The following is a 26,570-nucleotide window of genomic DNA, read 5'->3' on the forward strand; positions in this document are numbered from 1 at the left end:
GGTTATTTATTTAATAATAGTAACGCAGTCTAAGACCAAGATCAACTGGACAAGGTTGAATACTACAAAATTATATATAAATCGTTTAACTATCTGGACGGTTTGAGTATTAAATAGTAAGGAAGGGTACCTTTTCCTTTACAAGTTTTCATATGAAAATTTACAATTTAGATTGTATAAGAACAGTACCGTTACATAAGACAAGGTTAAACTAAAAAATAAAAAAAAAAGTTGAATACCGTTAAATGATATTGAGAAATGTTTTAACAGTCATGATATTTATGGCATTTTAAGTAAAAAGCAAGGGCAACTGATGTATTCTTGAGCAATGTAGACTGTGATCTACGTAATTTGTGGTCTTCTTATCCAGCAAGCGTAATTCATTGAGAATCTACGCGATTATTATCTAGATGTCCCGGAATTAATTTTAGTAATGTCGTAGAAATATTATGTACATTCCTTAAAATTTCATTTCTCTCTCAAGATCACACACTATGCATTCTGGGTTCCTTATGGCGAATGGTTGGGAGAGCCCCGATAACGGCTGAATTACACATTCTGATGTTTTTGAATGTGATGTTGAGTACTTTTAGGGAATATATCGATCTGTCAGACGAGAGGGAAACTTGCCCCGGGAATGGTCGCCTCGCCAGCCTGTAGTGGTTCACAAATGGATGAAAATCGTTATTCAGTAGTTCTGGGACCTTGAATATATGTGTGTGTAAGTTTGTCTGTTATTAAGAGCTTTGTAATTAAGCCAGTAAATTAGCCTTTGCATAAAGAAAAATAGTCTCTGAAATACTGGGAACTCACGTTCAAAGACTAGGGTCGTGTCTTGAACGAGCATCAGAAATAGAAGTAATATCACATAAAATGAGGAAAATAGAAGTCATTTGTTTTAAGATTCGAAATAGATGCAAGTTCGTATGGAAAGTCGGAGAAGCGAGAGAGAGAGAATAGGGAGAAGATTCAGGGGTTGAAGTTAGTTGGTTTAAAAGTCGGATGAGTAGAAGTTGGTAAAGCATTCCAGCTTCCTTTCCTTAATCTCTCTGCACCCCCTCTTGACTTATTCGTGTTCTTCTTAGACCAACTGAGAGATTTTCTCCCAGTTTCACCTTTAAAAAATGGTACTTCGTCTCCTTCATGTTCTAGAGCTCTTTAGGATACTGTCCAGACTCTCCAACTCCCTGTTTTCATTGTCTTAAACGCTGAATGGTGGAAAGTGCCAAAGTGCTTGGCGTAACAGTCAAAATCTCATCAAACAAGTAGATTAAAGAATCAGAATTATATTACCAGCTTGTTTAAAGAATGAGAAAACTGCAGCAAATTGATTTGAAGAATCAAGAGAAGTAGAAGCAAGTTGGTTTTAAGAATCCCAAGATGTAGAAACAAGTTGTGCTCTGTTCAGTTGTTAGGCTCCCCATTCAGTGGTACATTATTGCTCATTATATTTTCAATTATTCATCTGCGCTGCACTCAGGGCTGTGGCTTGAGTACGATGGCCGGTTTCGAAAAGAAGACTCTTTGAGGTAACGAAATGGAAGCACCAACTTTTTCAGTGCACGTGTCTTTTACAGAACTTGAAAATAGCGCTCTCGGGAACACCGAATGGTTTCTTTTATTTTTTTTTAATGAATTATTGTACCTAGACGAGATTTAAATCTATTCGGTTGGCTTTGTTGTAAAAATTTTCTGGTAAAAAAGTGCCTTCTTTTTGGTAACCCCCCCCCTTTTTTTCTAAATAATTTTGTGAATATTTGGTTTGCTTCTAAGCAAATATTTTCCGTTCGTTTGCCGTTTTATTAATACACTTCTGAATTTTAGCTCCATAATCGCGTTTGCTGTATCTTGGCGGTTTATATAAATAATTGTTGAAACCCCTGCTTGTGCTTCGTATATGATTAGATTGCATCACAATAAAAACCTTCAGTTTGCAGTAATCATCAATATTGAGAATATTAAAAGAGAATGAATGTAGAGAATAGGGAGTCTGTTCAGAAGATTCCCAGCGTTGAAGTGGGAACAGTCACAGAGAGAGAGAGAGAGAGAGAGAGAGAGAGAGAGAGAGAGAGAGAGAGAATATCTTGACACCTCTCCTACTTGAACCATCTCCTTGACTACTCTCTCTCTCTCTCTCTCTCTCTCTCTCTCTCTCTCTCTCTCTCTCTCTCTCTCTCTCTCTCCTGCCTGCTCTTGAAATAGAGGTGAATGTATGTTAATACTACCATCGTGTTTGGTTTGGCATTTCATTCTTTTTACGGTAAAATTTTTTATGCTATAAGTTTTGTGTGCTTTGTTACGCCTTTATTATCTACGGTGAAGTGTTTTGTAGTCTGCTGTTGCTGTGTATTTATTTTGCTTCCAAGATGTCGTTAGTAACACTATGTGAGTTTTGTAGGAGTTTGTTATGAAAGCAGAATAGCAGGATTTCAATATTTTTATTATATTTTGTTAATTTTTTTAAATTTATATTTTCTTTCCGTATTTCCGATTACCGTCTGTTATTTCTTTCAAATGAGCACAATAGCCTATTCTTGGTAAGCTTGAATTTCAAGCCAGTGGCCCCTATGGGTTTGTTCTATACGAATAGGGTTTATCTCTCGAATAATTATAAATAATTATATCGAATCGCAGAGATGCAAAATATAAATCCAGATTTCTATTATAAATCTTGGAAAGCTTTTTATCAGGCTAATTGTTGTTATAATAACTCTTGCCTTAGGATAATGCAAACGTGAGGAGGAAGATAGGAGCATTATTGCCTGATACTTTGGTGGCCAGTATGGTTATTTTCTCTTTGTTGAAGACTCGTTTAGGGTCTTGATTTTATTCAAGTGCATAAGTATTATTATTATTATTATTATTATTATTATTATTATTATTATTATTATTATTATTATTATTATTATATTTGGATTATCAGTCATCCTATTCGACTGGGTGGTTTTTTTAGTGTGGGGTTCCGGGTTGCATTCTGCCTCCTTAGGAGTCCATCACTTTTCTCACTGTGTGGGTTGTTGCTAGTAGCACACTTTTCTGCATGTGCCCTGGAGCTACTTCGGCATCTAGTTTTTCCATATTCCTTTTCAGGGATCTTGGGATCGTGCCTAGTGTTCATATTATTATTATTATTATTGTTATTATTATTATTATTAATATATTCAGAAGGTGAAACCTATTCGTTTGGAACAAGCCCACAGGGTCCATTAACTTTAAATTCAAGCGCCAAAGGACAGAGCAGGCATGGGCTACTTTTTGGCAAAGGGGACCCGCATCATAATTTTTCCAAACGTCCCCGGGCCGCATGATTTTTTTCCTTTTTTATATTTGTATGCATTAGTTGTTATGTCAGACCGCAACCTTAGAATTATGCGTACAGTCTGTATATATTTTCTAGATAATCTATGCTTCAGGTGAAATGTTTAAAAAATTACTATTAGGATTTTATCTCAAAAAAATTTTTTTTATATTAAAAAGCACAAGAAATAGAGCTAAAATTTCAGGGCGTTATCTTTGATAACGATTATAAAGTAATGATAACGCAAGTAGAATTAAAAAAAAAAAAGTGCTACTGAAAACAGTGCTGTACTCATTTCGTTTCTCAGCCAGTATATAATATTTCCAAAACTTACCTCTTAAGATGAAAACAATGTAAATATGGAAGCTTTCGAAAGTCATAAAAGACCAGAGAACAAGAATTTGATCGTAGACTCTGTCACTAGGTGACATGTCAGAGCCCAACTCTTGGCTTTTTTTAATGTTGGTGTAAAATTAAAAACGGTTGAGGTTTGCACACAGGTTGCAACCCGTGAATGGAATAGATCATGTTGGGATTGAGTTATAAATGTCATTTGTTGTGTATGTGTGTGTATATATATATATATATATATATATATATATATATATATATATATATATATATATATATATATATATATATACATACACATACATACATACACACACACACACACACACACACACACACACACACACACATACATACATACTATATATATGTTGCAGCTATCGTTTAATATCTAATCCGCAACACCTTGGGAATAACTTACACCAAGGGGAATTGATAAATCCCTTTTCCTGGTGCAGGAGTCGAACCGTTGGTTGTTTTAGAATATCGGTAGATGGTCTCCATCTTTGTCCCTAAACCGGGCAACGGTTCGAATCCTGCCGGTGACGAAGCACTTAAATTATAATTCCCGTTGGGTGTAAGTCATTCCCGAGGAGCAGTGAATTGAATATCAAAGGATGTTTGTGGCATAACATTAATATTTGTGAACATTAAGTCACTTGTAGAAGTGACAAAAATAAGTTTCAAGTGCACAAGTGACAAAAATAAGTTCCAAGTGCACAAGTGGCAAAAATTCATGTATGTATATAAATTGTGTATATATATATATTATTATTATTATTATTATTATTATTATTATTATTATTATTATTATTATTTATATACTTGAGGCTGGTTATTTTCCTCTTAAACTGTAAGGGCATCGTATTCAGTGGAGACCATTTTCGACGGATAAAACGAATTTGAGTTTATTTTGAAAAATGACAATAATTAACAAGGTTACTTGTAATATTCGTTGTTTCTTATCCCCGAGTTTTTGAAACCGAGAGAAAAAGACGCAAGTTTGCCATTGCAAGGTAATTACAGGTGTGAGGGGTTCCCGATTAAAAATGGTTCTGCTTTTTGTTTTTTCTTACTCCGATTCTAGGTTAACGCTGGTGGCCCTCTCCTTTGAGTTCTAAATATATGCGACACTTTTAAATAACAGGGGCAAAGAAAGTAGAGGTGATTTTACGCATCACTGTTTAGTAAAATGGAAGTAAAATAGCCTTATAAAGCGGAAAGTAGTTGGCGTTTTAAATAGTAGTTTATGGCGACAGGCGGAGAAAATCATTCTAAGCTTCCAGATATTAAGTACCTTGCTTTGTGTTATGCGTAGTTTTATTTGATCATAAAAGTAAGTTGAGCTTTTTAACAAGCCTTGACTACCCTATATATTTAATGAAATGCTATTAAAGGGATATGGGTAGGTGGACGGTTTGACCTGGAAAATGATAAGTGAATACTGTATTGTTAATTTGCGTCGCAACTGCTATGATCATGCTAAACTAATGTTTAAGAGATGGATGTTATTTTCATACTTTGCGTTTAAATATTTAAATATTGCAGTGTACGTTAATTAAGACCGATCTAAACACGGACATAAAGAATAACAAAAAGAAAAATAGTAATGTATATTTTGCAAATTGCATGTTTTTGAAACTGATTGAACATTTCTTGAGTTTTGCGCTCAAACTTTGAACGGCAATAAAATTGTGAACATCTTTTACAGCCAGTGTTGCTAGCGGCTTTTGATACATAATAAATAATATTCTTTAGTTAGGTTTTATTATGCATCTCAAAACTTATAAATATTTTTAGTTGGTTTTTTATTTAGTATATCAAAGCTTTCTTTCATAGCTAACCTGGTAAGTTGCTCATTAATATATTGTTTGAAGACTGCGCATGCTCTGTTATTGTCATATTCCGTTTTCCTCTCTCTCTCTCTCTCTCTCTCTCTCTCTCTCTCTCTCTCTCTCTCTCTCTCTCAGACGAAGAAGCTATTTAGCATTCCATAGATTCACTCCTTAAGCTCGGCGGCCACAGGGCCTATCCCACCGAACATTCCCCCTCCCCCCCATTACACCCCCCCCCACCATACCCCCCCGACCCCAGCTTGTCATTTCCAACCCATTAAGGGGATTACAAAAACCGCACTCTTAATATGGAAAATCACTCCCCCAAAATACTCGGAGGGGTTTCTCTTTGTCTTCTAACGCCAAAGGAAGAGGATGATAATGTAGCTGCTTTTCTCCAGTACTCTCTCTCTCTCTCTCTCTCTCTCTCTCTCTCTCTCTCTCTCTCTCTCTCTCTCTCTCATTTACTTACTTTCTTCAAGTAGTTTTCGCTTACGCGACGGTGACGTTTGTTCTGCATTCGGTTCTGATTTTATATATATATATATATATATATATATATATATATATATATATATATATATATATATATTGCATCATGACAGCTCTAGTATATATATAAATTCACGCTTTACCGGTACACAGTTTATTTGTGAAAAGTATGCTTTATATGTTGGTAAAAAGTATGCTTTGTATTCCTTAATAAATATTATATTCCGCGAAAAGTCATGTTTCTCATTTGCGTCACGTATTCGTTAACAGGTGTTTTATATTCTTAGAGAGGTTATGTTTCTCGTGTGGGAGAAATACGTCAATTCATGTTTCAACTGGTGTATAATAATATTCTGGGGAATATGCTCGCGTAATGTAAACGATCTCTACGATATATCTGTCGCATGGGTGGGTTAGTTTAAGGGGGATATATTCAGTCAGGTACCAAGGGAGTTACTATTTGAAGAAGACAAGCGAAGAGTGGAATTTTAATTCTTTATCAAGTCTAGTTTGTAGTGTCCATTCAACCCTCGTTTTGTCAAGTTTTGTTAGATGGAGTGGTTCGTGGTGGTAGGTTTCTGTTTCGTAATATTAGCGGTTATGCCTTGGATGGTCTCTTATTTGTCAAATTTTCTTAAGTTGTATTTTAATAAAGATATTTCACATTCTGTGTTGATCCCTGAGCCCATTTTCCTGCCGAGAGCAACCAGATTTGCTGAAGACCAGCACCAATATGCAGTAAATGCGCCTCGCTGTAGAACTTCGGAGTTTCAGAGGGCCTTTATTCCTCACACCATTGGACTGAGGAACAGTCTCCCAGAGGATGTCGTGCAATTGGAACTTCCAAAGTTCAATCGAAGATGCGAGATGCATTACTACCCTGATACTATTCTTCTTACAATTAATGCATTTTTATCTATATGTTATGTTTTTTTTTATAAGTGAGTTCTCTTTCTGTATTTCCTTTTACCTCCTCTTACTTCCTAGTGAACACCGTATTCTTTGGAAGCTTGAATTTCAAGTCAGTGGCCCCCTGTAGGCTTATTCCATATGAATTAGGGTTCTTCTTCTGAATAATAATGATTATAATCTTGATTTTCCTCTGGAGTTTTTCTTTGACAGATTATACCTATAATGTCGGCTTTCGTTTTAGATAGCAGTGAAAAAGTCGCAACCCCCTTCGCTGAATATTATAAATCTGCTGTCACACGACAAAGGCACGTATATTGTCGGGAAATACATTTAAGCTACTTAGGCCAGGAAAAGTCGGTTCACGAATTCCTCTATTTTTGGCGGCAAGATTAGTTATTAAAGGGTCGATCGGTCACTTGTGAGTTAGATTTATTGAATTGTTTAGCAAGCAGTAAAATTTGAGTTAGATTATTGTTTTGCTTGCGTCGCCAGAGTAATTGATGGATTTTTTTTTTTTTTCCACCGTTTCTTCTGCATAGCTCCCTTGATCGCTGGACAGAGGAAAGATATTGAAATCATCCATAGTCAGAGCTAGTAACTACAAGAAAGACTATGCATCTCATCCTGTTTTTTGGGTTTAGAATTACTGAACATAAACAAGATTTTTGGGTCTTTATAAATTACCATAGCTTCAGGTACATTTAGCATGTGAGTACTCATAAACAAAAATTAAAATAGTGTGTTTTCCGCCTATTTATCCTCACTGAGTTCGAAAAGTATTAAGAAAATATTTTGAATCGTCTTGTGGAAAACATTAGAGATAGCGAAAGTATTGGTAATTTCAGGGCGATGAGATCGGTTTCGTATACTCCATACTAGGGCGACATTGTAGAAATCAGCGATGTATGGATATTTGGTGCCTTATTATTTATTCCCGCATAAATGTGGTGTATATGGTACATGAGGAACATAGCTTATGGTGAGAAAATTAACGCTCACCATCAATCCCTTTAGTCATGTCATTGCTCATGCAAGCGGTTTGTCATTATGTGCCCGCAGCTGTAGTCAACAGTGAGCAACCCTCTTCAGTGAATGGGAAGAATTTTTTATTAGATCTACCGCTAAGGATGCAAATAAGGCATAGAATATTTACTGTATATATGGTAGCCTCCCGAAGGAAGAATAGGTCCGCATGTTCAAAAGAGAGTGAGTTTATGAAAATGCCAAAAGTTATTTTCAGAAAATTTAATTGCAACACCCTTTTGGCAGCTGTAATATATGTCTATTTTGTTTAACAACGTGTGATTAATCTCTCTCTCTCTCTCTCTCTCTCTCTCTCTCTCTCTCTCTCTCTCTGAAAACCCGCCGCCTCAGAATTGGCACATTTCAATAAATATTAATGAGTTGTGTTTCTCTTTTGCAGAGCCAGCTGTGCGAACAGAGCTGATGGAACAGGTGCCCCAAATCGCTGTGCTATGTCACGAATTCCCCGAACAATTGGGTGGTGTGGTTGCTAACCATTTGGTGCCTATGGTGGTCAAGTACCTCACTGACCCCAACAATCAGGTGAGATACTTGCCCCCCCCCCTCTCTCTCTCTCTCTCTCTCTCTCTCTCTCTCTCTCTCTCTCTCTCTCTCTCTCTGGCTTTTTGTATGGCTTGTTATTTTAGTATGGGATATAACAATTTTAACACTTAATTCATCCCTCACATTTTTTCCTGACAAGTTAATCTAAACGGATTTGCATGTATGCAAGTATAGATATATGTACATTTTATTTTATGGATAAATAAAGTCATTATACCGTTTATATGTTTGCTTTGAATCTTCTGTATTGTATACTCCATAGGGGGCGTAATGCCGCCAGTGCACCTCACGCAGTGCACCGTAGGCATTACATAAGGTTCTTTGCAACGTCCCTTCGGCCTCTAGCTGCAACCCAATTAATTCCTTTTACTGTACCTCCAATCCTGTTCTTTCTTCCATCTTAAATTCCGCCCTCTCCTAACAATTGATTCATAGTGCAACTGCGAGGTTTACCTCCTGTTATTCTTTTAAAACCTCTTTGCTTTCAGTTTCTCCTTCAGCGCTGAATGACCCCATAGGGCCCATCGCTTGGCCTCTGACCAAAATTTTATAATCCATTCCATTCCATATTTTATAATTAACCTGCACTTTCTTCCCCGTTTTTATTTCCTCTTGAAGGTTCGGAAGACGTCTCAAGCGGCGTTACTGGTGTTGTTAGAGCAAGAACTAGTCAGTAGGACGGACGTACACGACCAGGTCTGCCCCGTGATCTTGGAGCTCACCTTTCCCGACGCCATGGACGAATTCAAAACGGAAGCCGTGGCGGTAAGTACCCCAAAGTATTCCCAGTTTTATAAGAATCAAGGATTCACATATTTTCCACCATTGCTTTTTTTTTTTTTTTTTTTTTTTTTTTCGCCTCCGTGACATCTAGTTAAGTATATGTATTTTTAAGATAAGTAGCGTGTTTTTTGTAATTATGTCTTAAGCAAAACTGAATATTTTGGTTTTTGTACTGTATGATTTCTGGGTGGTTAATTTTTCATGTACTATATTATTTTTTGTTACTTTAATTTTCCTAGTGATATATGATTTCTTTTTAGTAGTTTTCAAACATAAGTGTTTTACTGCTGCCTTTGGCGTTGATCCGCACCGTTATTTCGAAGTTTTAATGAATGAATAGTGTCTTATTGTCTGGTATTTTTTTAATGCACTACTTGGGAAGTGTGATACAGAAAACGTCTTTGTCGTAATGTACCTGTATTTTGTCCTATCCGATTAACAGTAATGTGTTCATTTTGTCTATATTTACATTGTCGGTATGATAACTATTGAAGTTGCCTTTTCATTTTGTAATAGTATTAGGTATAGATTATTCATGTTGACTTGGCGATGCTGTGTAAACTTATTTCCGCGGTGATGTGGCTGATGTATTTAAGGAATTCAAGTTTTAACATTTGCAGGCGTCATTGTTTGAATTTCAGTTTTTGTAACCTTAAAATGAATGAGGAGTTCTTTTATACCTTGTGGTACTGTCTTCGCTTGAATAATGCGAAGGGGTTCTTAACATTGTCAGCAAGTTTACAGTGAACGATTTCCTTATAGTTGTTGTAACATATATTGAAGATTGTTGAGTGAAATTTCCAGCACGTGGAGGAGGACGACGAAGAGACGGCGATTGCAGAAAAGAACAAAGAAAAATGGTGAGGGAGGAGAGAGAGACTGAAATCCGGCGGTAGGTATTGTCGGGATGAAAGACATGGGTAGTGAGATGTAAGATATGGACAACATCTCACTACCTTGTCTTTCACGCCGCCGATGCTGCTTTCCCCGACGCCGACTCCAGTCCAGCGTCGGCTTCTCGTACAGCAAGGTGCAACTTCCGGGTATGGTAGAGGAGACCCTTTTTGGAGAATGTCATTAGCATGCTAGAGTATTTCTCATCTTTCCGAAACAATACACTTTGTCGTTATGGTCCGCCGAGTTTTTAAAAGGGTGTCCCCTAGAAGACAAATGTGTTAAATGGTTTTGATACTTGTGCAATTAACAGGTAAACTTTTCAGGAATTTAGAGACCTGGATTTTTTCGCTTGTATTTGCATTGAACGAAAAGTTCCATTTTCAATCGTTATCAACCTTTTGTTTGGTCTGTGGTTTTCGTTCTTAAAAAAAAAAAAAAATCGTAGCTATAGTACCCAGGCGGGAAAGACTAATCAGCACTGTGCTGTCATTAAATGCCTTGTTACGTTTGTTTTAATTTCATTTTTGGTTCTTTTTATGTTTATTTCGAAATTTATGGAATTAGATCTGTAATCCAGGTCATACACCTGTTAATTTCAGCTCATACAAACTAAATAAATTAGCCTCTTAGTTTATGATGGTTTTGCAGTCGGTAATCGATTTTTCCCCCCAATTACAAATGACCCCCTTTTCCCTGATTGATAAGAGCGAAAAGCCTCTAGTATCAATATATAACTTGCATATATCAAGAGTAACTAACCAAGATTGACCTGATCTGTATCGTGCATATTACTTCATTCAGATGTCTTGTATGTGAAATTGTTTCTGTAAAGCAGTGTTTCATGGTCTTTAATATCTTCAAGTTGCTACCATACCTCAATTTAATCTTTCCTTATTTCACACTTCTGATTATTAGGTATTCATTGACTACCACTATATTTATTTATCAATTTTTATGTTGATTTCATTTTCACTTCACAACCAATTCAATCCCTTATTTGAGATTCGGTCCAGGCTCTAATGACTATTATATAAGAAGACGCCTTTTTGCAAGATCCCCGGACGACGAGACACCTTGGGACATGAGGAGGCCCGAGGACAGCCCCGTCGCTCCCGCCGGGTGACGACGGCCCCTGCGGTGTTTGTGTGAACGCGTGGGGCACTGGCATCAAACTGGTTTGTCATAGCTCGCTGATCGCTATACTATCACAGCCAGCTTTGATGAGCAGGGCCCCACGACCGCACGCTGCTTCTACAGGCGAAGATTACTACTACAGGCCTCGTGTGCCGCTGCTGCTGCTGCTGTTGCTGCTGTTGCTGCTGTTGCAGGGACGAACCGCCCCTACGTCACCACTGCTGTTGCTGACACTGGCGTCTGTGGAGATATAGATAGGGCCGTCGCTGATATTATTTCCAGTGTATGGGTGCCAGTGCGTCACCCAGGCATTCTCTCTCTCTCTCTCTCTCTCTCTCTCTCTCTCTCTCTCTCTCTCTCTCTCTCACAGAGCATACACCCACGCACAAAAACATACCTTCAGATAGGCCACGCCCTTGAACCAGCTTGCAGCACAGATCGCCGACGCCTTTCCACCTACGCATTAACGTCAGAAGAAGAAAAGCTCCACTTTCTCCGGCCAATCTTTTGATTTCCACCTCTTGATATCTTTTAAATGACATTTTCTCGATGTTTTATTCGAACTGCCCACGCCTCCTACACACGTACACACACATCTCTCTCTCTCTCTCTCTCTCTCTCTCTCTCTCTCTCTCTCTCTCTCTCTCTCTCTCTCTCTCTCTCTCCCTGTCAGCAGTAGTAAGGCATATTAGAATATTTCCATTTCATTTTCTATCATTTGTATGTAATTTTTATACTGTGACATCTTAGTGTGTGATGTGTTTCGAGTGCGAGTGTATGAGAAAATGAGCATTTATATTAATGTACTGTATATATGCCAGATTGAAATGTGAATGCATAGTTTTTATGACAACAGTCTCCATATATGATCAAGGTGCGTGGTTGAAGGAACTGTGTAAAGATTATATATAATATATATATATATATATATTTATTATATATATATATATATATATATATATATATATATATATATATATATATATATATATATATATATATATATATATATATATATATATGGTTGCAACGTTCAAATAGAGAGAGAGAGAGAGAGAGAGAGAGAGAGAGAGAGAGAGAGAGAGAGAGAGAGAGAGAGAGAGAGAACGAACGCTCCCTTTCTTACCTTGATTTTGAGAAATTTTTCCCCTAAAACATGACCCATTTCATCTATTAAAAAATATGTGCCAACCGCCCAAAATAGCTTGAATTGGTTAGAGCAGTAGTCGAAACGTCATATATAGGCTTATATAAATATGTCGGACTTCAAAAAATGTATTAACCATAAAAAAAAATTATATTTATTGAATAGGTTTGTAGGCACGTGTAAGTAACGCTCGCATGAGAAGATATACGCTCTACAAGAGTGCTGTCCGAAATACGCCCTACAAGAGTGCTGTCCTTCGATTGTGTGTGTCATCACTTTTTAAAGAGCCGAAGGGCACTGACCTCCTCCAAGCAGAGAGCATTCCCTTTACACCTACCGGCGTAGCGGCCTCGACCCCCACAAGTTTTAAACGTTCGTTGTAGGAAAGAGGGATTTAAAGCTTTTGTAGGACCTTCCGGAATGTTAAACGTTGTTGCTATATTGACCTAATGTCTCCACTTAAGGAGAGCGTACATATTTTTCGTCTCGATCCTGGTTTCTGTATGCACGTGCGCAAGGAAGTCTCATTTCAGGAGCCATGAAACCCAGGTTGCACTGAGGATCCAAGCTACAGGATCACGACCCAAGTTGTTGTTGTTGCTGTTGGCAGCACTAGTGCATTTACATAGGTCAGATATGAATATACCGTGTAGCAAAAGAGAGCCTCGAGATTGAACCTCACCGCCGAAGTAAGCTGTAGAGGTAGACTTCTAAACAACGAAGGGCATACAATTTGTGCAATGAACTTGTATCCGTCGTTCATTTTGTGTTGAGAGTGTTGGTGAGAGTGTGTGTGTCAGGGTTTGTTGGGGGGGGGGGGGGGCGGCGTGGAGCTGCCGTTTGGTAGGCTGTTTATGTCAGTTAATTTCTTAACAAAAAATATGAGGATTGGGATTGCCAAGAGGGCTCACAAAAAGGAAAATGCCCCCCGAGGAGTATTCGTTGGAAGACGGAGGAGTAGATGGTCCAGAAATACAGTTGCACTTGGAGGAAGGTGACTCCTCTTCAGAAGGGCGTTTTAGCGTAGGGGCAAGGGAAGATTGGGCGCGCAGAAGTGCAAAAGGGGAAGGGGGGAAGGGGTAGCCTTTTTGAGCGTATTAGGGTAGGCTCTCGGGGTGGGCTGGGTAGGCCAGGGTGGGCGTGAGGGTGTAGTATTGATCCTCTGGTTGGCTGGTGGGTTGGGCTGGTCCTCCCCAACACGTGGCCGGAATACTGATTCACTGCCACCACCTCCAGCGTTTCCCCCTCTCCCTCCCCCCCTCCTCTCTCTCTCTCTCTCTCTCTCTCTCTCTCTCTCTCTCTCTCTCTCTCTCTCTCTCTCCTGTTTCCTCACATTTACCTCCTCCTCCTCCTCCTCCTCCTCCTCCTCCTCCTCCTCCTCTCAGTTCTTCCCCTCTAACTCTTCCTTCCATCTCTCCCTTCCTTCCCCTCTGCCACCCATACCCTTTTCTTTCTAAGTAGTTTGCTCTTTTCCAAGGCGAAAGGTATGATCGCACAAGTGTAATTACAACTGATGATTTTCTCTTAAGCGGGTTTCCCCTGTTCGAGTGATTTCTCCCGGGAATTTTCGTGGTTCGATTTTTACCACTCCCTAAAATGCCCTTTCGCCACTCCCCTCCCCTCTCCCTCCACCCGTCCCCCTGCTCTCCTTCGTACCCTCCCCATATCTCACTCCCCACTCCTTTCGTTCCTCTAAGTCTTTGCTTCTTCTTTTTCCTTCTCCGCCTGTCTTCGATTTTTACAGGTACATTCTGAAAGAGTGTTTCTTGACCTGACCTTATGTGTGAGAGAACTGAACAGGGGGGGGGGGGTTCTCTTCTTGAAGTTCAGATTTATTTATAGGTCCATGTTATTCCAGTAATTGCTACTAACGGTCCCCGATTTCATGGCTCCCTTCAATATTTTGGCTAGTGTGCTACGTATTTAATTATGCGTCGTCTTGTAATTGTTTGCCTTTTTCCAATATCTGCCAGATCGAGATAAACATCAGTAGAAAATGATTTAATAAAGGCTTGTTTATTGCTTATTAATAAAAAAAATTGCTATACAGCTCGAGGCCTCCAATGATAAATATTACGTGAAAAGGGTCACTTGTTCACCATTTCTGTGGAGCATTGTCACTAAATTTTTGATCCCTGCCCTTTCTGTATTTTTAGGGGCGATGGGTTTGCTGAAAGCTAAAATTCTTTAAGAGGCATGTCTTATAATTCAAGCAGATAGACCCGTTGATGCTAGTATGGCCTCCGGGAGACTCTTAGTGTTCTTTTTTCTATTTTAGGGACACTAGAAGCTATTCATAGGAAAAGGTGGTCCTTCCTGAAAATTGTTTAGACGATTGGCATATTATAAATTTTGGTACTGGATAACTTTTGTAGTAGCCTGGTGCCTCTGCTGGCACTGGTCTCCATAATGAAATTTTTAATAACTATGAAATTAGCACTGGGAGCGAGGTGTTTCCTGGAATATAATTTTCACTGAAAGTACATTATGAGGGCTTTTAGGTTAGGGGGATTATACGCTTACCCAGGAGCTTCTTGAGTGGGGATTCGGAGGTGTCCTTAGGTATGGTATGTAAATTCAGCAGGTAGATTACGTAGCGAGTCTGTATAATCCTTTCCGGAGTATGTAGTGTCGTTAGAGAGTTGAATATCCCAAAATAACAATTCGCCCATTTCAAAAGCTGAAGATTGAATTGAGTCCAGGATTGTCCTGTACACTGTGAACAGCTTAGGAATAGTCGTTGGAGTGAAATTGAAAAAAATTTTTTTGTCACAGTTTCCATTATTACCATTAACAAAGACACTCAAGATTAGATCATTTCAAAACTTAATGTGCACCACCATCTCTCTTTATTCTTTTTGAATGTCGGAGAACATTTTCGTTAACATTGAAATAACTCGCGTGTTTGAGTAGTGACGGGCATGTAATCAGTAAAGGAAAAGTAAAGTTAGGTTGAGTTCGAACTTTGAGAAAAGTCGAAGGTTTGATTATCTGTACCTTCTGCCAAGTAAGTGGCGCCGCCGCCGATTGGTTGAACATGGTACTGTTAATTTAGTAACAAAGCTTTTCAATAACATCGCCTTGCTGTGTACCGAACTTCGTGAAGCCAACTGCACAAGAAACTGGTAGGTCAGTAAATGCTTCTGAACAAGTGAGGTCAATTATTGATCTGGAGCAAGGGAAGTAAACTGATCCGGAGGGCTGGGTCGGAGAGAGAGAGAGAGAGGTCAGTAAATAATCCGAGGAGAGGAGGTTATGCAACTTGTTTTGGGAAGAGGATGGCAATATGTGACCCTGAGAAAGGGAGGTCAATAAACCAATTGATATATGTCATGTTAGGTGAATAATCATTATGCGAGAGACATTTTTAGGAGCATTAAAAACCAATTTAGAGCGAATCACTGGTTGCATAATGTAAAAATAAAAAAAGAAAAAATCATGTGAAGAACTTAGATTGTTGCGAAATTCTGAAAGTCCGGCAGTGGGCCAAAGACCAGGCCTTTAGGATTGTTGTTTGATTCTTGACCCCTGACCCTTGACCCCTACCTGCCCTCTTGCCAGGAGCCTAATGGATTGCTTGTTGATCCTCATAAGTTTTATCACACCCACACAAGAAACAGACACGCAAACAAAATGGTCATTGCGTTTTGCGAAATCCTACTCAACGTATAAACAACCGGACCGCGATGAAAACATGCGCCCTCCTGATGGAGGTAATAATGGTTGCGATGATAGCAGCCCGAATATCAGCTGTGCTAATAACGATAATGAATAGTGCTGAGATAAATGATAGCGGGTTTTTTTTTCTTTCGGCTATTTTGGCCACGTCGTTGAAGATTTCGTCTCGGCATTTTCAGGCATTCCATAAGCAGATTAATGTATAGTGTGTGTGTGTGTGTGTGTGTGTGTGTGTGTGTGTGTGTGTGTGTGTGTGTGTGTGTGTGTGTGTGTGTGTGTGTGTGTGTGAGAGAGAGAGAGAGAGAGAGAGAGAATTTGAAGTCAGAAGTTAATTATGATCTGGTCTGCTATGGTGTACAGTATACCAGTGGTATGAAGCCTTTGACCTGCGTTTATTTACTTTGTCCAGTTGGTATCAAGACATCACCCCTATTCTTTTCCAGTATCATCCACCTACTGTATGTTCTTAAATTAATAATTTCATTACATCATAATTCTTAACGAGACAAAGAGAGAGAGAGAAGGAAGTATTCATTGGTATGTTAATCATTAGAATTGAATTTTATTATGTATTGTTTTTGTTGTGCTGAGTTATATCATGTAATATTTTAGTGTAAGGGTATCCCTGTGTCAATACATGATGTTGTGACATCCAGCCATTCTTAAATAAGGTCGGCCGAGTTGTGGTTGTAATGTTTACACTGGCCGCTCCATTTTTAGCACATACTATCATGTGCTGTCGGTCACGGGACCGGAAAATTCTCGCAGAATTCAACGACCTTGGGAAGTAAGTTTTGTGTGTGTGTGTGTGTGTCCTGACGACCTGGTAAACATAGGGAACAGGAGAAGGCGAAGCTAAAAGAAGACACGCAAGAGAATTAAAAGAAGAGGAAAGCGAAACATTTCATAAAAAAAATAAAAGGAGGGTTCTTGCGGCGGCCGTCAAAGTGGGTGTGACGCGGGGATATTGGACATCGTATCACAGCCACCTTTGATGAGCTCCCGCCCTCCTCCACTTCGACCATCCACCACCACTACCACCACCACCACCGCCACCACCTCCTCCTCCTCCAACACCAACACCGTGAACGTTGCCCATCGTCGCCGCCACCATCACCACCACCACCACCACCAACACCAACAACAATGAGGAGGAGGTGGAGAAGGAGAAGGTTAATGTTGGGTTACCATGCTCCAGAACCAGCGTTTTTTCTGTGTAATTTCTATAATGAAGGTGTTTGCATTGAGTGTGATTTGCATTGTATGTTAGTGTTTTTTCAAGATGGCTTCTTCAGGTCGATGCGTGTGGTCGTCGGATCCGTTAAGTTAGCTGTGGTGTGCAGTGATATACCATATCACAGCCTACTTGACGAGTTTCGATGATTACTTGGTCTGCGTTTGAGAGAGAGAGAGAGAGTGGAGGATGGCATGGGGTGTGGGGGAGGGGGAGACAGCCTCGTGGATGACTTTTAAGATGATGTCAAGCAAGTCAACAAGTGGAAATGGGAAAGGCGGAAGAGGTGAGGTGGAGGAGGGGGTGTTTCAGAACGACCTGCTCTTTGAGGGGAGGGGGCAAAAGAGAGAGAGAGAGGTTCTGTTGCTTAAAGGGTCATTGGGTCAGAAATATTTCTTTCTCCTTGTGCTCTCTGTGGGTACCAGCCTCTCTCTCTATCTCTCTCTCTCTGTCTCTCTGCCCTGACACCATACAGTGTTTGTTGATTTAGAAAGTTGTTCAGTATGTATGTTTACAGAAGTATTATATCTCTAGTCAGTCGGAGGAGAACGTTTCATGTGCTCATTCGTACTCTGATTTTCCACCCATTTCCAAATATAACCGTTTTCCTTTATTTTTTATTGTGTTAAGTAATTATAGGGATACATGCTCAAAATTTTATGAGCCACACATGATTGCAAATGAGTTGTAGGTATGTGAATAATTTGCATGGTTTTTTTCAAGTAAGGGTAATTGATGTGCGACGGTGTATCGAGGATTGTAATAAATTTATGCTTATGAAAATTAATGTAATTGTAAGTTCAATTTAAATTTGTCTTTTTACATTTTGTCACTTTATAAGACGTAAACCTGTCCATTTCATTGGCAGTTGTCTTGTGTATATGTAGGGGGGAAGAGGTAGAATAAAACAGAAGTAGGGTTATAGGAGACGTTGGTTTGTCTCCTCTCCTGTGCCCGAGTCCGCGACACCTAGAGAGCGAAGAGAGCTTGATACTGACGAAAAGAGATGGAGAGAGGAAGAGAGACAGAGAGAGGAGAGAGAGAGAGAAAGAGAGAGTGCGATTCCTGTCTCACAAAGTGGTTGTTGTATGTGTTTTTTACCTGACAATCATATCACAGCCAGCTTTGATGAGCGAGGACCCGGCACGCCACCGCCCCTGCAGCCTACCTACCTACCTCCCTTACGCCGACTCCGGCGGTGTACTACTATTAATACGACTTGTACTGTTATTACGACTTAGGTTTCCAAACAAGTGCGATTCACTCATTGGGCAGCGAGAAATACGTAGTACCGGTTGTCAGAACTGCTGCCACTATCATAGCTGCTGTCTTCGGCAGCATTACATCAAAGCGTAATTTATTGCAGCCTTTTCTTTTTAGGTCTTTTATTTGACAACTAATTAACCTGATAGGTGAATTTTATACACTGCTGTTCTATTAATGTTTTATTAAATTGGCCTGTGATCTTAATGAGTATTGGTTTCTTTAAAATGAAAAGCAACTATTGGATACTATGCCGTCGTCGTAATGAGTTTATTATAAAGAGATTGCTTGCATTGCTTATTGTGATACGTTTGTTTTTATTCTGCTGCCACTTGCAATTCATTGAGCACGGGTAGAACGCCCCATTTCCTTTGCAGATTGTCTTGCTACCCAGCATTGAATAAATAGGATCACAATAAACTCATTTGATGATGCTTACACACACTGGCGCATTCATCAAATGAATGGACTTTCTTCATAAGTAGATGTTAATCAGGTGTGCCGGAGAATAGTGCTTTGTTGTTGTCACTTTTTACGATATTGAAAAGCTCCCAAGTCGTGCCAGATGTTTGGGAGACTTGCTCAGTGCTTGTTGTTTTTATTTATGCGTAGCATACACAGAAATCCAATAGTATTGAGTGGGAGGTTAATGATTTGAGTACAAAATGGTCTGTTCTGGCAGCAGTACTCCCATTTTTGATGTGAGGATGAAGTGAATGGTAGATTTGATTTTTTTTTTTTTTTCGTCTTCTTCAACCTACCGAAACAAGTTTCAAGTCATATTATTGCAAAGTTGAAATTTTAGCGCAAAGCAGCATTTTCTTTAGTTGCTGGATCCCAGCATTCTGTTTGCCCAAACCATGTGTAGATGATTTAGGGATAAAGTCATCATTTGACTACATAGGATAGGCTTCTTCAGATGTTCCACGCACAGTTTTACAGATTTCAAAGAAAAAAAAAAGCTCTTAATCTACTCAAAATTTACATACTTCAGGACACATGCTCCTTGGTAGTTATCGAATTCTCACTGTCATCATAGGAAAAGTGGCAAGGTAATTCCTCATTGTGCACAGAAATCTTCCTACGAATTTATGATGGTCGTGTGTGTGTGTGTTTGTTTGCGAGGGTCTCAGTGTTTGTACAGTTATCTTCTGCTAACATCATTTTATGGATTTATGTAAGATCTGCACCTTTTTTTTTTGCAGGTATTAATAGCTCACGTGATTGATATCTTCTTAAAAATCGGCAACACCTAGTCACATTAATGTACAGATATACAATGAACTGCTGTAGTTTTCGTACGTAATTTTGTTAACGTGGTCTCATTCATGTGCAGATTTTCAACTGTGATCACGTGTTTATCGCTTTAGCTCTGTCGACAGGCCTTACAGTTAGTTCCCAGCCTGTATCTCCCCCACATCACCCTATCCAACGGGAGCACAGTAGCTGTTGCGTCTCTACCGTCGTAGCCACTTGACTTTGGTATTGATATTTTCTTCGTGTGTATGAAGCGGTCCCCCTTTTTTCCCTCCCGTCGGCCAAGTGAGCAGATGGTGGTCTAAATAGCGGTGCCGAAAAATGACCCGTATGATTATACGAAAATGTATATTTTTATATAAACTTTGATATATACTGGTACTTTTATCACTCGCACGTGAGAGTAATTAAGTTTCAATCTTTTATAAATGTTACCCCGAGCACCCCCTAATATTACTGTGGATGACCTTCGTGGTAGAAAGCCCAGCAGCCAACAGCTACTTTGGTGTGGCGTCGCTTATCAGAGTGGATGTGATGTGTGGATTGCATTAAATCATATCACAGCCAGCTTTGATGAGCGACGACGCAGCTTCTCTCTTCGGACACTGTCTGGGCCTTCTGAAGTCCGCGTCTGTTTGTGTTTGTTTACATGGAGAAAAGCACCGATTCCTATGTCCACGATCAGCCCAAGTTGCCTTCTCCGTGTACTCATGATTTTGCGGAGGTGCGTTGATTGATCACCTTGGTTTCTTACCCCTTTATAATGGTATAATGCAAATTTTTTTTTTATCTATCCTGTGTATATACTGTCATAATTTTTTTATGTTGGGGTATTATTATTATGTTCTGTCAGGTTTGGCTCATGTTTCTGGAGAAATTATACATTGTTTTAGCATCATTAAGAACACCATATTTATGTTGATGTTGTGAATGGGATATCTCAGCATATTTTTATATTGAATATATAAGCATTTGGTTAGTTTTTTCTGGTGTATTTTACAAAGATTCTTTTTAATGTGGTTCGTGATGTTGTACTGTATTAGTATAAGGAATTTAATAGTAATATGTATTAGCGTTATTATCCCCATTTAAATAAATAAGCTTCAGATGTCAACGGGTTTATTGTCAGTATATGGTGAATCTTACCCTTCGATTGTAATAAGTTTTGTTCTGATAATTAAGTTCTCTGAGTTTTCATTTAATTCATTTATAAATAAGGTAATAAACATAATAAAGAGCTTTATATGTTGACAACAGAGCATCTACCTTTAAGTGCATTTCCGGGTTTGTGAATTGTAAATACAGTATGCACGACATATTTTATGACTGTTAAAGAAAGGTACGTGAAAAACATATCTTCTTTTTACCACAACCATCCTTGTCTTTCCCCCTGAAAATAGAAGAAAGCGTTTATTTGATTTTGTTTTCTTTTTTCTCTCTCCTTTTTTTTTTGGCCCCACCCTCCTCCTTCCGCTCCTCTTCCTGCTGGTGTTGCTGCCGGTGCCGGTGCTCCGTGTGCTCACCTTCGCCGAAAATAGCTAATGGCCAAGATGGCGCCGTTGATCGGGAAGGAGATGACGGAGAGGCTGTTCCTGGAGCGCTTCACTCGCCTCTGTTCGGACGCCCTGTTCCAGGTGCGCAAGGTCTGCGCCTCCAACTTCGGCGACTTCTGCAGCGTCGTTGGCTCGCAGCCTACCGAAGAAGTGCTGGTAAGTTGCTTCAGTAGTTTTTTTTTTTTTTTTTTTTTTTCGCAGCAGCGCGGCTGTAGGATGAATTCTCTCTCTCTCTCTCTCTCTCTCTCTCTCTCTCTCTCTCTCTCTCTCTCTCTCTCTCTCCAGAAATAATTAGCAATCCTTTTTTAGGATGAGAATTATGTTAAGGCCTGTAGCGAGAAAAAATGTGTAACCTCTTTAAGACCAATTTAAGCGAGAAAAAATGTGTAACCTCTTTAAGACCAATTTAAAAATACATACATACGAATCATAGAACAGAAATCATAAATTCATAGAGTACTTCAGATCGCAGTTGACTGGGGTATAATGGTAAACGATTCCATCTTAATTTTGCGAATATATGCATCAGGAATTTGTGGGAGATATGGTTAAATTAATTGAACCAAAAAATTATATCTTTGGTTACAATGTAATGTCTAGCTTGAACATATTGACAGCAAAAACGAGAATTCTTCAAAATTTTCGAGTGTTCAGAAGATGATTGCTTAATGGTAATAAGTATTCCCTAATGATAGTTACACAGTTGCGTCATTTCATCAGCGGTAAAAAAAAAAATTACGGTACTATATGGTATTTCGATCGTATCAGAAGTAAACAAAACAATACGAGCACCTCGGATTGCAGAGTCATCTGGTGTGAAGCTCTTTCATAACGAAGGTTATACTCTTCTCCACGTAGCTTGGCAGTTTTTTGTTCATATGTTGAGGAAATATGATACTAAAGGAGGTTATAAGTAAAATACAAAACTACAACTGCTGAAGAAGTTTGCTTGCTTCTCTCTCTCTCTCTCTCTCTCTCTCTCTCTCTCTCTCTCTCTCTCTCTCTCTCTCTCTCTGTGTGTGTTGGTCTTCTCTACGAAGGTGGCGTTGCCAGAACGAGGAAGAAGGGTGTGTCGTGTTCATCTCTCTCTCTCTCTCTCTCTCTCTCTCTCTCTCTCTCTCTCTCTCTCTCTCTCTCTCTCTTCTTCATATCATTATCATCGTTATATGTATGTTTACTGTTAGAATAACCTGAGTCGCGTTTCAGAGGTCATCAGTAAACGCACCATTATGTAAATTCGTGAGTTTCTCTGTTGCCATAATACAGCTACATTTAATGAGATTTGAGGAATATTTGAAGGATGCCTTTAGGATTCGAATATCTAATTGCACCACCCCCTCCGTTCTACCCGGGTGGGGGTTTTGCCACATTGCCATAAAATACACTCCCTACGATCCATTTTCCACATCTGACAGGGAGTTATCTTCATGAATAAAAGATACGGGGTGAAAAAATCTTGAAACGTGCAGTTTGTGTTCTGACGAGAGCTTGACGGCGGAGAGAACGTCATCTTCTAACGAAACGTTTGAGAAGAAAATATTTGCTGACCAAAAAGTAGTTTTGGCTGTAGAAGAGCCACCAACAGAGATGGCGGTGTGCAAGGTCAGCGGGCCACGCTGTGTTTGTTATGCGCTTCTTGCCAACAAAATCGATTATTTACTTGTAAATCGACAGAAAACGTGGCCCTGTCGTCACCAATGCCCAAGATTAGGGGAAACAAAAAGGTGTATCAGTATAAAAGGCAACTTGGGCATCGCTCTCCTTGTAGAAGGACAAGTACTGGTGGTTGTGGTGGTGGTGGTAGTAGTACTCATATTTGTAGTAATAGTAGTAGTAGTAATAGTAAAAGTAGGCGTTGCTCTTGTCCTGGTTGTAATAGTAAGTGCGTAGAAGGGGGAATGAAAACGCAGCAGAGGAAACCTTTTAATGAGTGGGAAAGTCAGAGCCACAGAAGAGAGAGAGAGAGAGAGAGAGAGAGAGAGAGAGAGAGAGAGGTATGGATGCTCGGATGAGTTTTGTCAAGTAGTAGTGGAGGAAAGAGCCAAGAGCCGCTACGAGCAGAAGCGGTGGCGGCGGCGGCATGGTTTTCGCGTGGGATCAAAGTGGGAGCCGCAGTAGTAGGACAGGGCACCTTTAAGGCAACACCAACCACACAGGCGCACACACACACACACACACACACACACACGCAGAGTCGTGCACTCACATACACACCACCACCACCACCCTTACACGCACACACATACACACATATATACAACCCATCCACAAACACAAGTCTCCTTGCCTCGCAAACACCCTCTCCCTGCTGCCTATTCTCTCTCTCTCTCTCTCTCTCTCTCTCTCTCTCTCTCTCTCTCTCTCTCTCTCTCTCTCTCTCTCTCGTAGTGTACACGCGCCAAGCATATACACTACGTCTTGAATCGGGCAGCCGAGCCAACAGCTATCAGAAATAAAATACGACTTGGAAAGAAAACAACGCTCTGACGACTCGATCGAATCTTGGCGTTTTCTCCAGTTAGCGAACGTTGCGCTTCTTATTAACTTACAACAAACTTTTTAAAGAGGTTGTGTTCTAATGTGTGTGTGTGTGTGGGGATTCTTTCCACGTCAATCTGTAGAAGGCGCCGATGAAATGATGTGGAATAGATTAGGTGAAGGCTGGCCTGTAGAATATGCTCAGGTGAGGGACAATTCCGAGTCTCTCTCTCTCTCTCTCTCTCTCTCTCTCTCTCTCTCTCTCTCTCTCTCTCTCTCTCTCTCATATTATTACCACTCCGGCTTTTTTCGGCTTTTATTGAAACATTTTGTTTATATTTCTTAGTACTGATGGCGCATCCGGCGCTTGTGTATGTTTCCTTGCAAGAGTCTCGTGCATTCGCAAGTGTGCCGTTGCCTGTTACCGCCTTCGAAAATGGAAAGATGCGAAATTATGTTTGTGTTTGAGAGAGAGAGAGAGAGAGAGAGAGAGAGAGAGAGAGAGAGAGAGAGAGAGAGAGAGAGAGAGAGAGAGAGAGAGGTCCAACCTTCAACTTTAAGGTAAAGTCGGACATACGCGATTTAGGCTGCTCTTATTCCTTCCCGTCGTCGATTCACTTTTGGAATACGTTCCGTTCCAACCTAGTTTGTGCCATGATTTCGGTGCTTGTTTTTTGAGGTACCTATGCGATGCCCACACAGAATCGCCTCTCTGCGCTGTCTTGTGCCAACGACTACAAGAGAAGAGACACCGAAAATTCCCCCCGATGCATATGGTAGTGTAAGTTAAGGGACTGCAAGCGACGAAATAAGTGAATCGGTCCATGGATACAAAAGCATCTCGGCGACGCCAAGGAAAAGGGTCTGAAGGCTAGTAAGTAGATAATGTTCTTTGGACCTTCTTCAGGCTACCGCAGCTCTCGGAATCGTCTTAGTACCGTGGAACGACGACAGATCCTTTTCCTTATAAAGTCTCTCTCGATGAGGCTGTGACAGGCTGATTTGTTGGTGCCCTCCGACAACCTTTATGAAAGCTGTGACGAAGCATGTTGTCAGTTTAAAGGTAAAGCATCATTGCGTTGATATTGTTTTGTTAAGGACGGTTTAACATCCAGCTTTCAGGTGACCTCCCTCGACTTTCAAGCTGGCACTTTGGCTCTGTGGGTCATCCTGCTGTTTGCTTGGGGATGTCATAAAGTTGGACGTCTCTCCAATTTGTTCCATATCCCTCGGATTTTATTTACTGTATATTTTTTTTTTCTTCAAGAAAGTTGTCATTATTGCAGATTTGCTGCTGTTATGCATTTTGTCACTTTGCAAGTTGTGTAGCACGATGATGATAATCGAAAACAAGTTCGAGATAAGGCCCCTTGCAACGACTACTAGCATTCTCTCTCTCTCTCTCTCTCTCTCTCTCTCTCTCTCTCTCTCTCTCTCTCTCTCTCTCTCTCTCTCTCTAGTTCGGCTAGCTCATAACTAGGTGATCCATGTTCGAACCTCAAACCGGATGAGCAGAGACATTGGCGCGCTCCCTAAAACGTAAATTAAGTACCAAGTTGTTGGACGACTATTGCTGGATCCCTTGAGGTTCGTGCGTATCTACTTTTTTGTCAAATGTATATCGTCAAAATGGGAGGGCCTCGGCGAGGTAATCCTCACCCTTTTCGGGTTAAGCCAATCATGAGATATTAACTGTCTCCGTAGTGATGGTCCTGAAGAACAAGGGGTACACGATGAGGTCGAATTTCAAATAGGGTCAGGCTTTTTGGGTTTTGGTGTTTATCACGATCTTAAAAATCGGTCAAGACCCATTACTGCAAAGGTCCGTTTTCGCTATATTGTCACGTTCTAAGGAATTGCTAATGGAGCTCCTTAATTAAGATCCCACACTTTTCGCCTGTATTCAAACCGTATTTTAACCAGTAATGGCGTGTAGTTATTTTAGACTTGAGAATTTCGCCTGTATTAAGTCGACCAGTAGTTCATTTTCGTCCACGTAATAAGGGTTATTCATTTTCAGTTGCCTGAGGATGTAGACATTTTGAATTGGATTCTGTCTTCTTAAGTTTTCACTTTAGTTTCCACAGACCTAGTAAATAATTAGATTCATTACATTGATCCTGAACTCAGCGCCCCCTCTCTCTCTCTCTCTCTCTCTCTCTCTCTCTCTCTCTCTCTCTCTCTCTCTCTCTCTCTCTCTCTCTCTCTCGTTTTTCCAAGGCCACTTTTTCTGCGTTGCAGGAAAGAGTATAGAGGTAAAAATTTCTCTCTCTCTCTCTCTCTCTCTCTCTCTCTCTCTCTCTCTCTCTCTCTCTCTCTCTCTCTCTTCCAAGGCTACTTTTTCGTTGATGCAAGAAAAAACTATTGAAGTAAAATCCCCCTTTCTTTCCAGCCTTGCCTGATTCTTACACCCGAAGCACTGCCCCGTCCCTAAATAATTCAAGTCCCCGCGTTTCTTGAGTAATGGTCTCTTGTCATTCTTAATCATTGTATTTTGCGGGCCCTCACTATGCTCGTCCTCGGTACTATTGCATTTGCGGGCTCCATTTTTTCCCCAAAACTCTCCTCCCTGATGTCTTCTTAGACTTTAAAAATCCATGACGAGTTTGGTCATTATTTCAAGGTGCGTACATTCTCAGGAAAGGTACCGAGAAATGCCGTGAAATTCCCA

At 40.0% G+C, this 26,570-nt stretch overlaps 1 protein-coding gene across 10 annotated transcripts in view; it reads left to right on the forward strand.

Annotated features, from left to right (window-relative positions):
• LOC136831506 (serine/threonine-protein phosphatase 4 regulatory subunit 1-like) overlaps positions 1-26,570 on the forward strand; it is a 424,185-nt gene that overhangs the window by 374,902 nt on the left and 22,713 nt on the right. For all 10 annotated transcript variants that reach the window (XM_067092038.1, XM_067092036.1, XM_067092037.1 and 7 more), the window contains 3 exons: positions 8,312-8,454; positions 9,094-9,240; positions 21,407-21,577. In XM_067092038.1, the coding sequence (XP_066948139.1) occupies positions 8,312-8,454; positions 9,094-9,240; positions 21,407-21,577 (461 nt within the window). The remainder of the gene's footprint in view (positions 1-8,311; positions 8,455-9,093; positions 9,241-21,406; positions 21,578-26,570) is intronic.

The sequence above is a fragment of the Macrobrachium rosenbergii genome, chromosome 48, assembly GCF_040412425.1.
Source record: "Macrobrachium rosenbergii isolate ZJJX-2024 chromosome 48, ASM4041242v1, whole genome shotgun sequence".
In the NCBI taxonomy this organism is placed as follows: Eukaryota; Metazoa; Arthropoda; class Malacostraca; order Decapoda; family Palaemonidae; genus Macrobrachium; species Macrobrachium rosenbergii.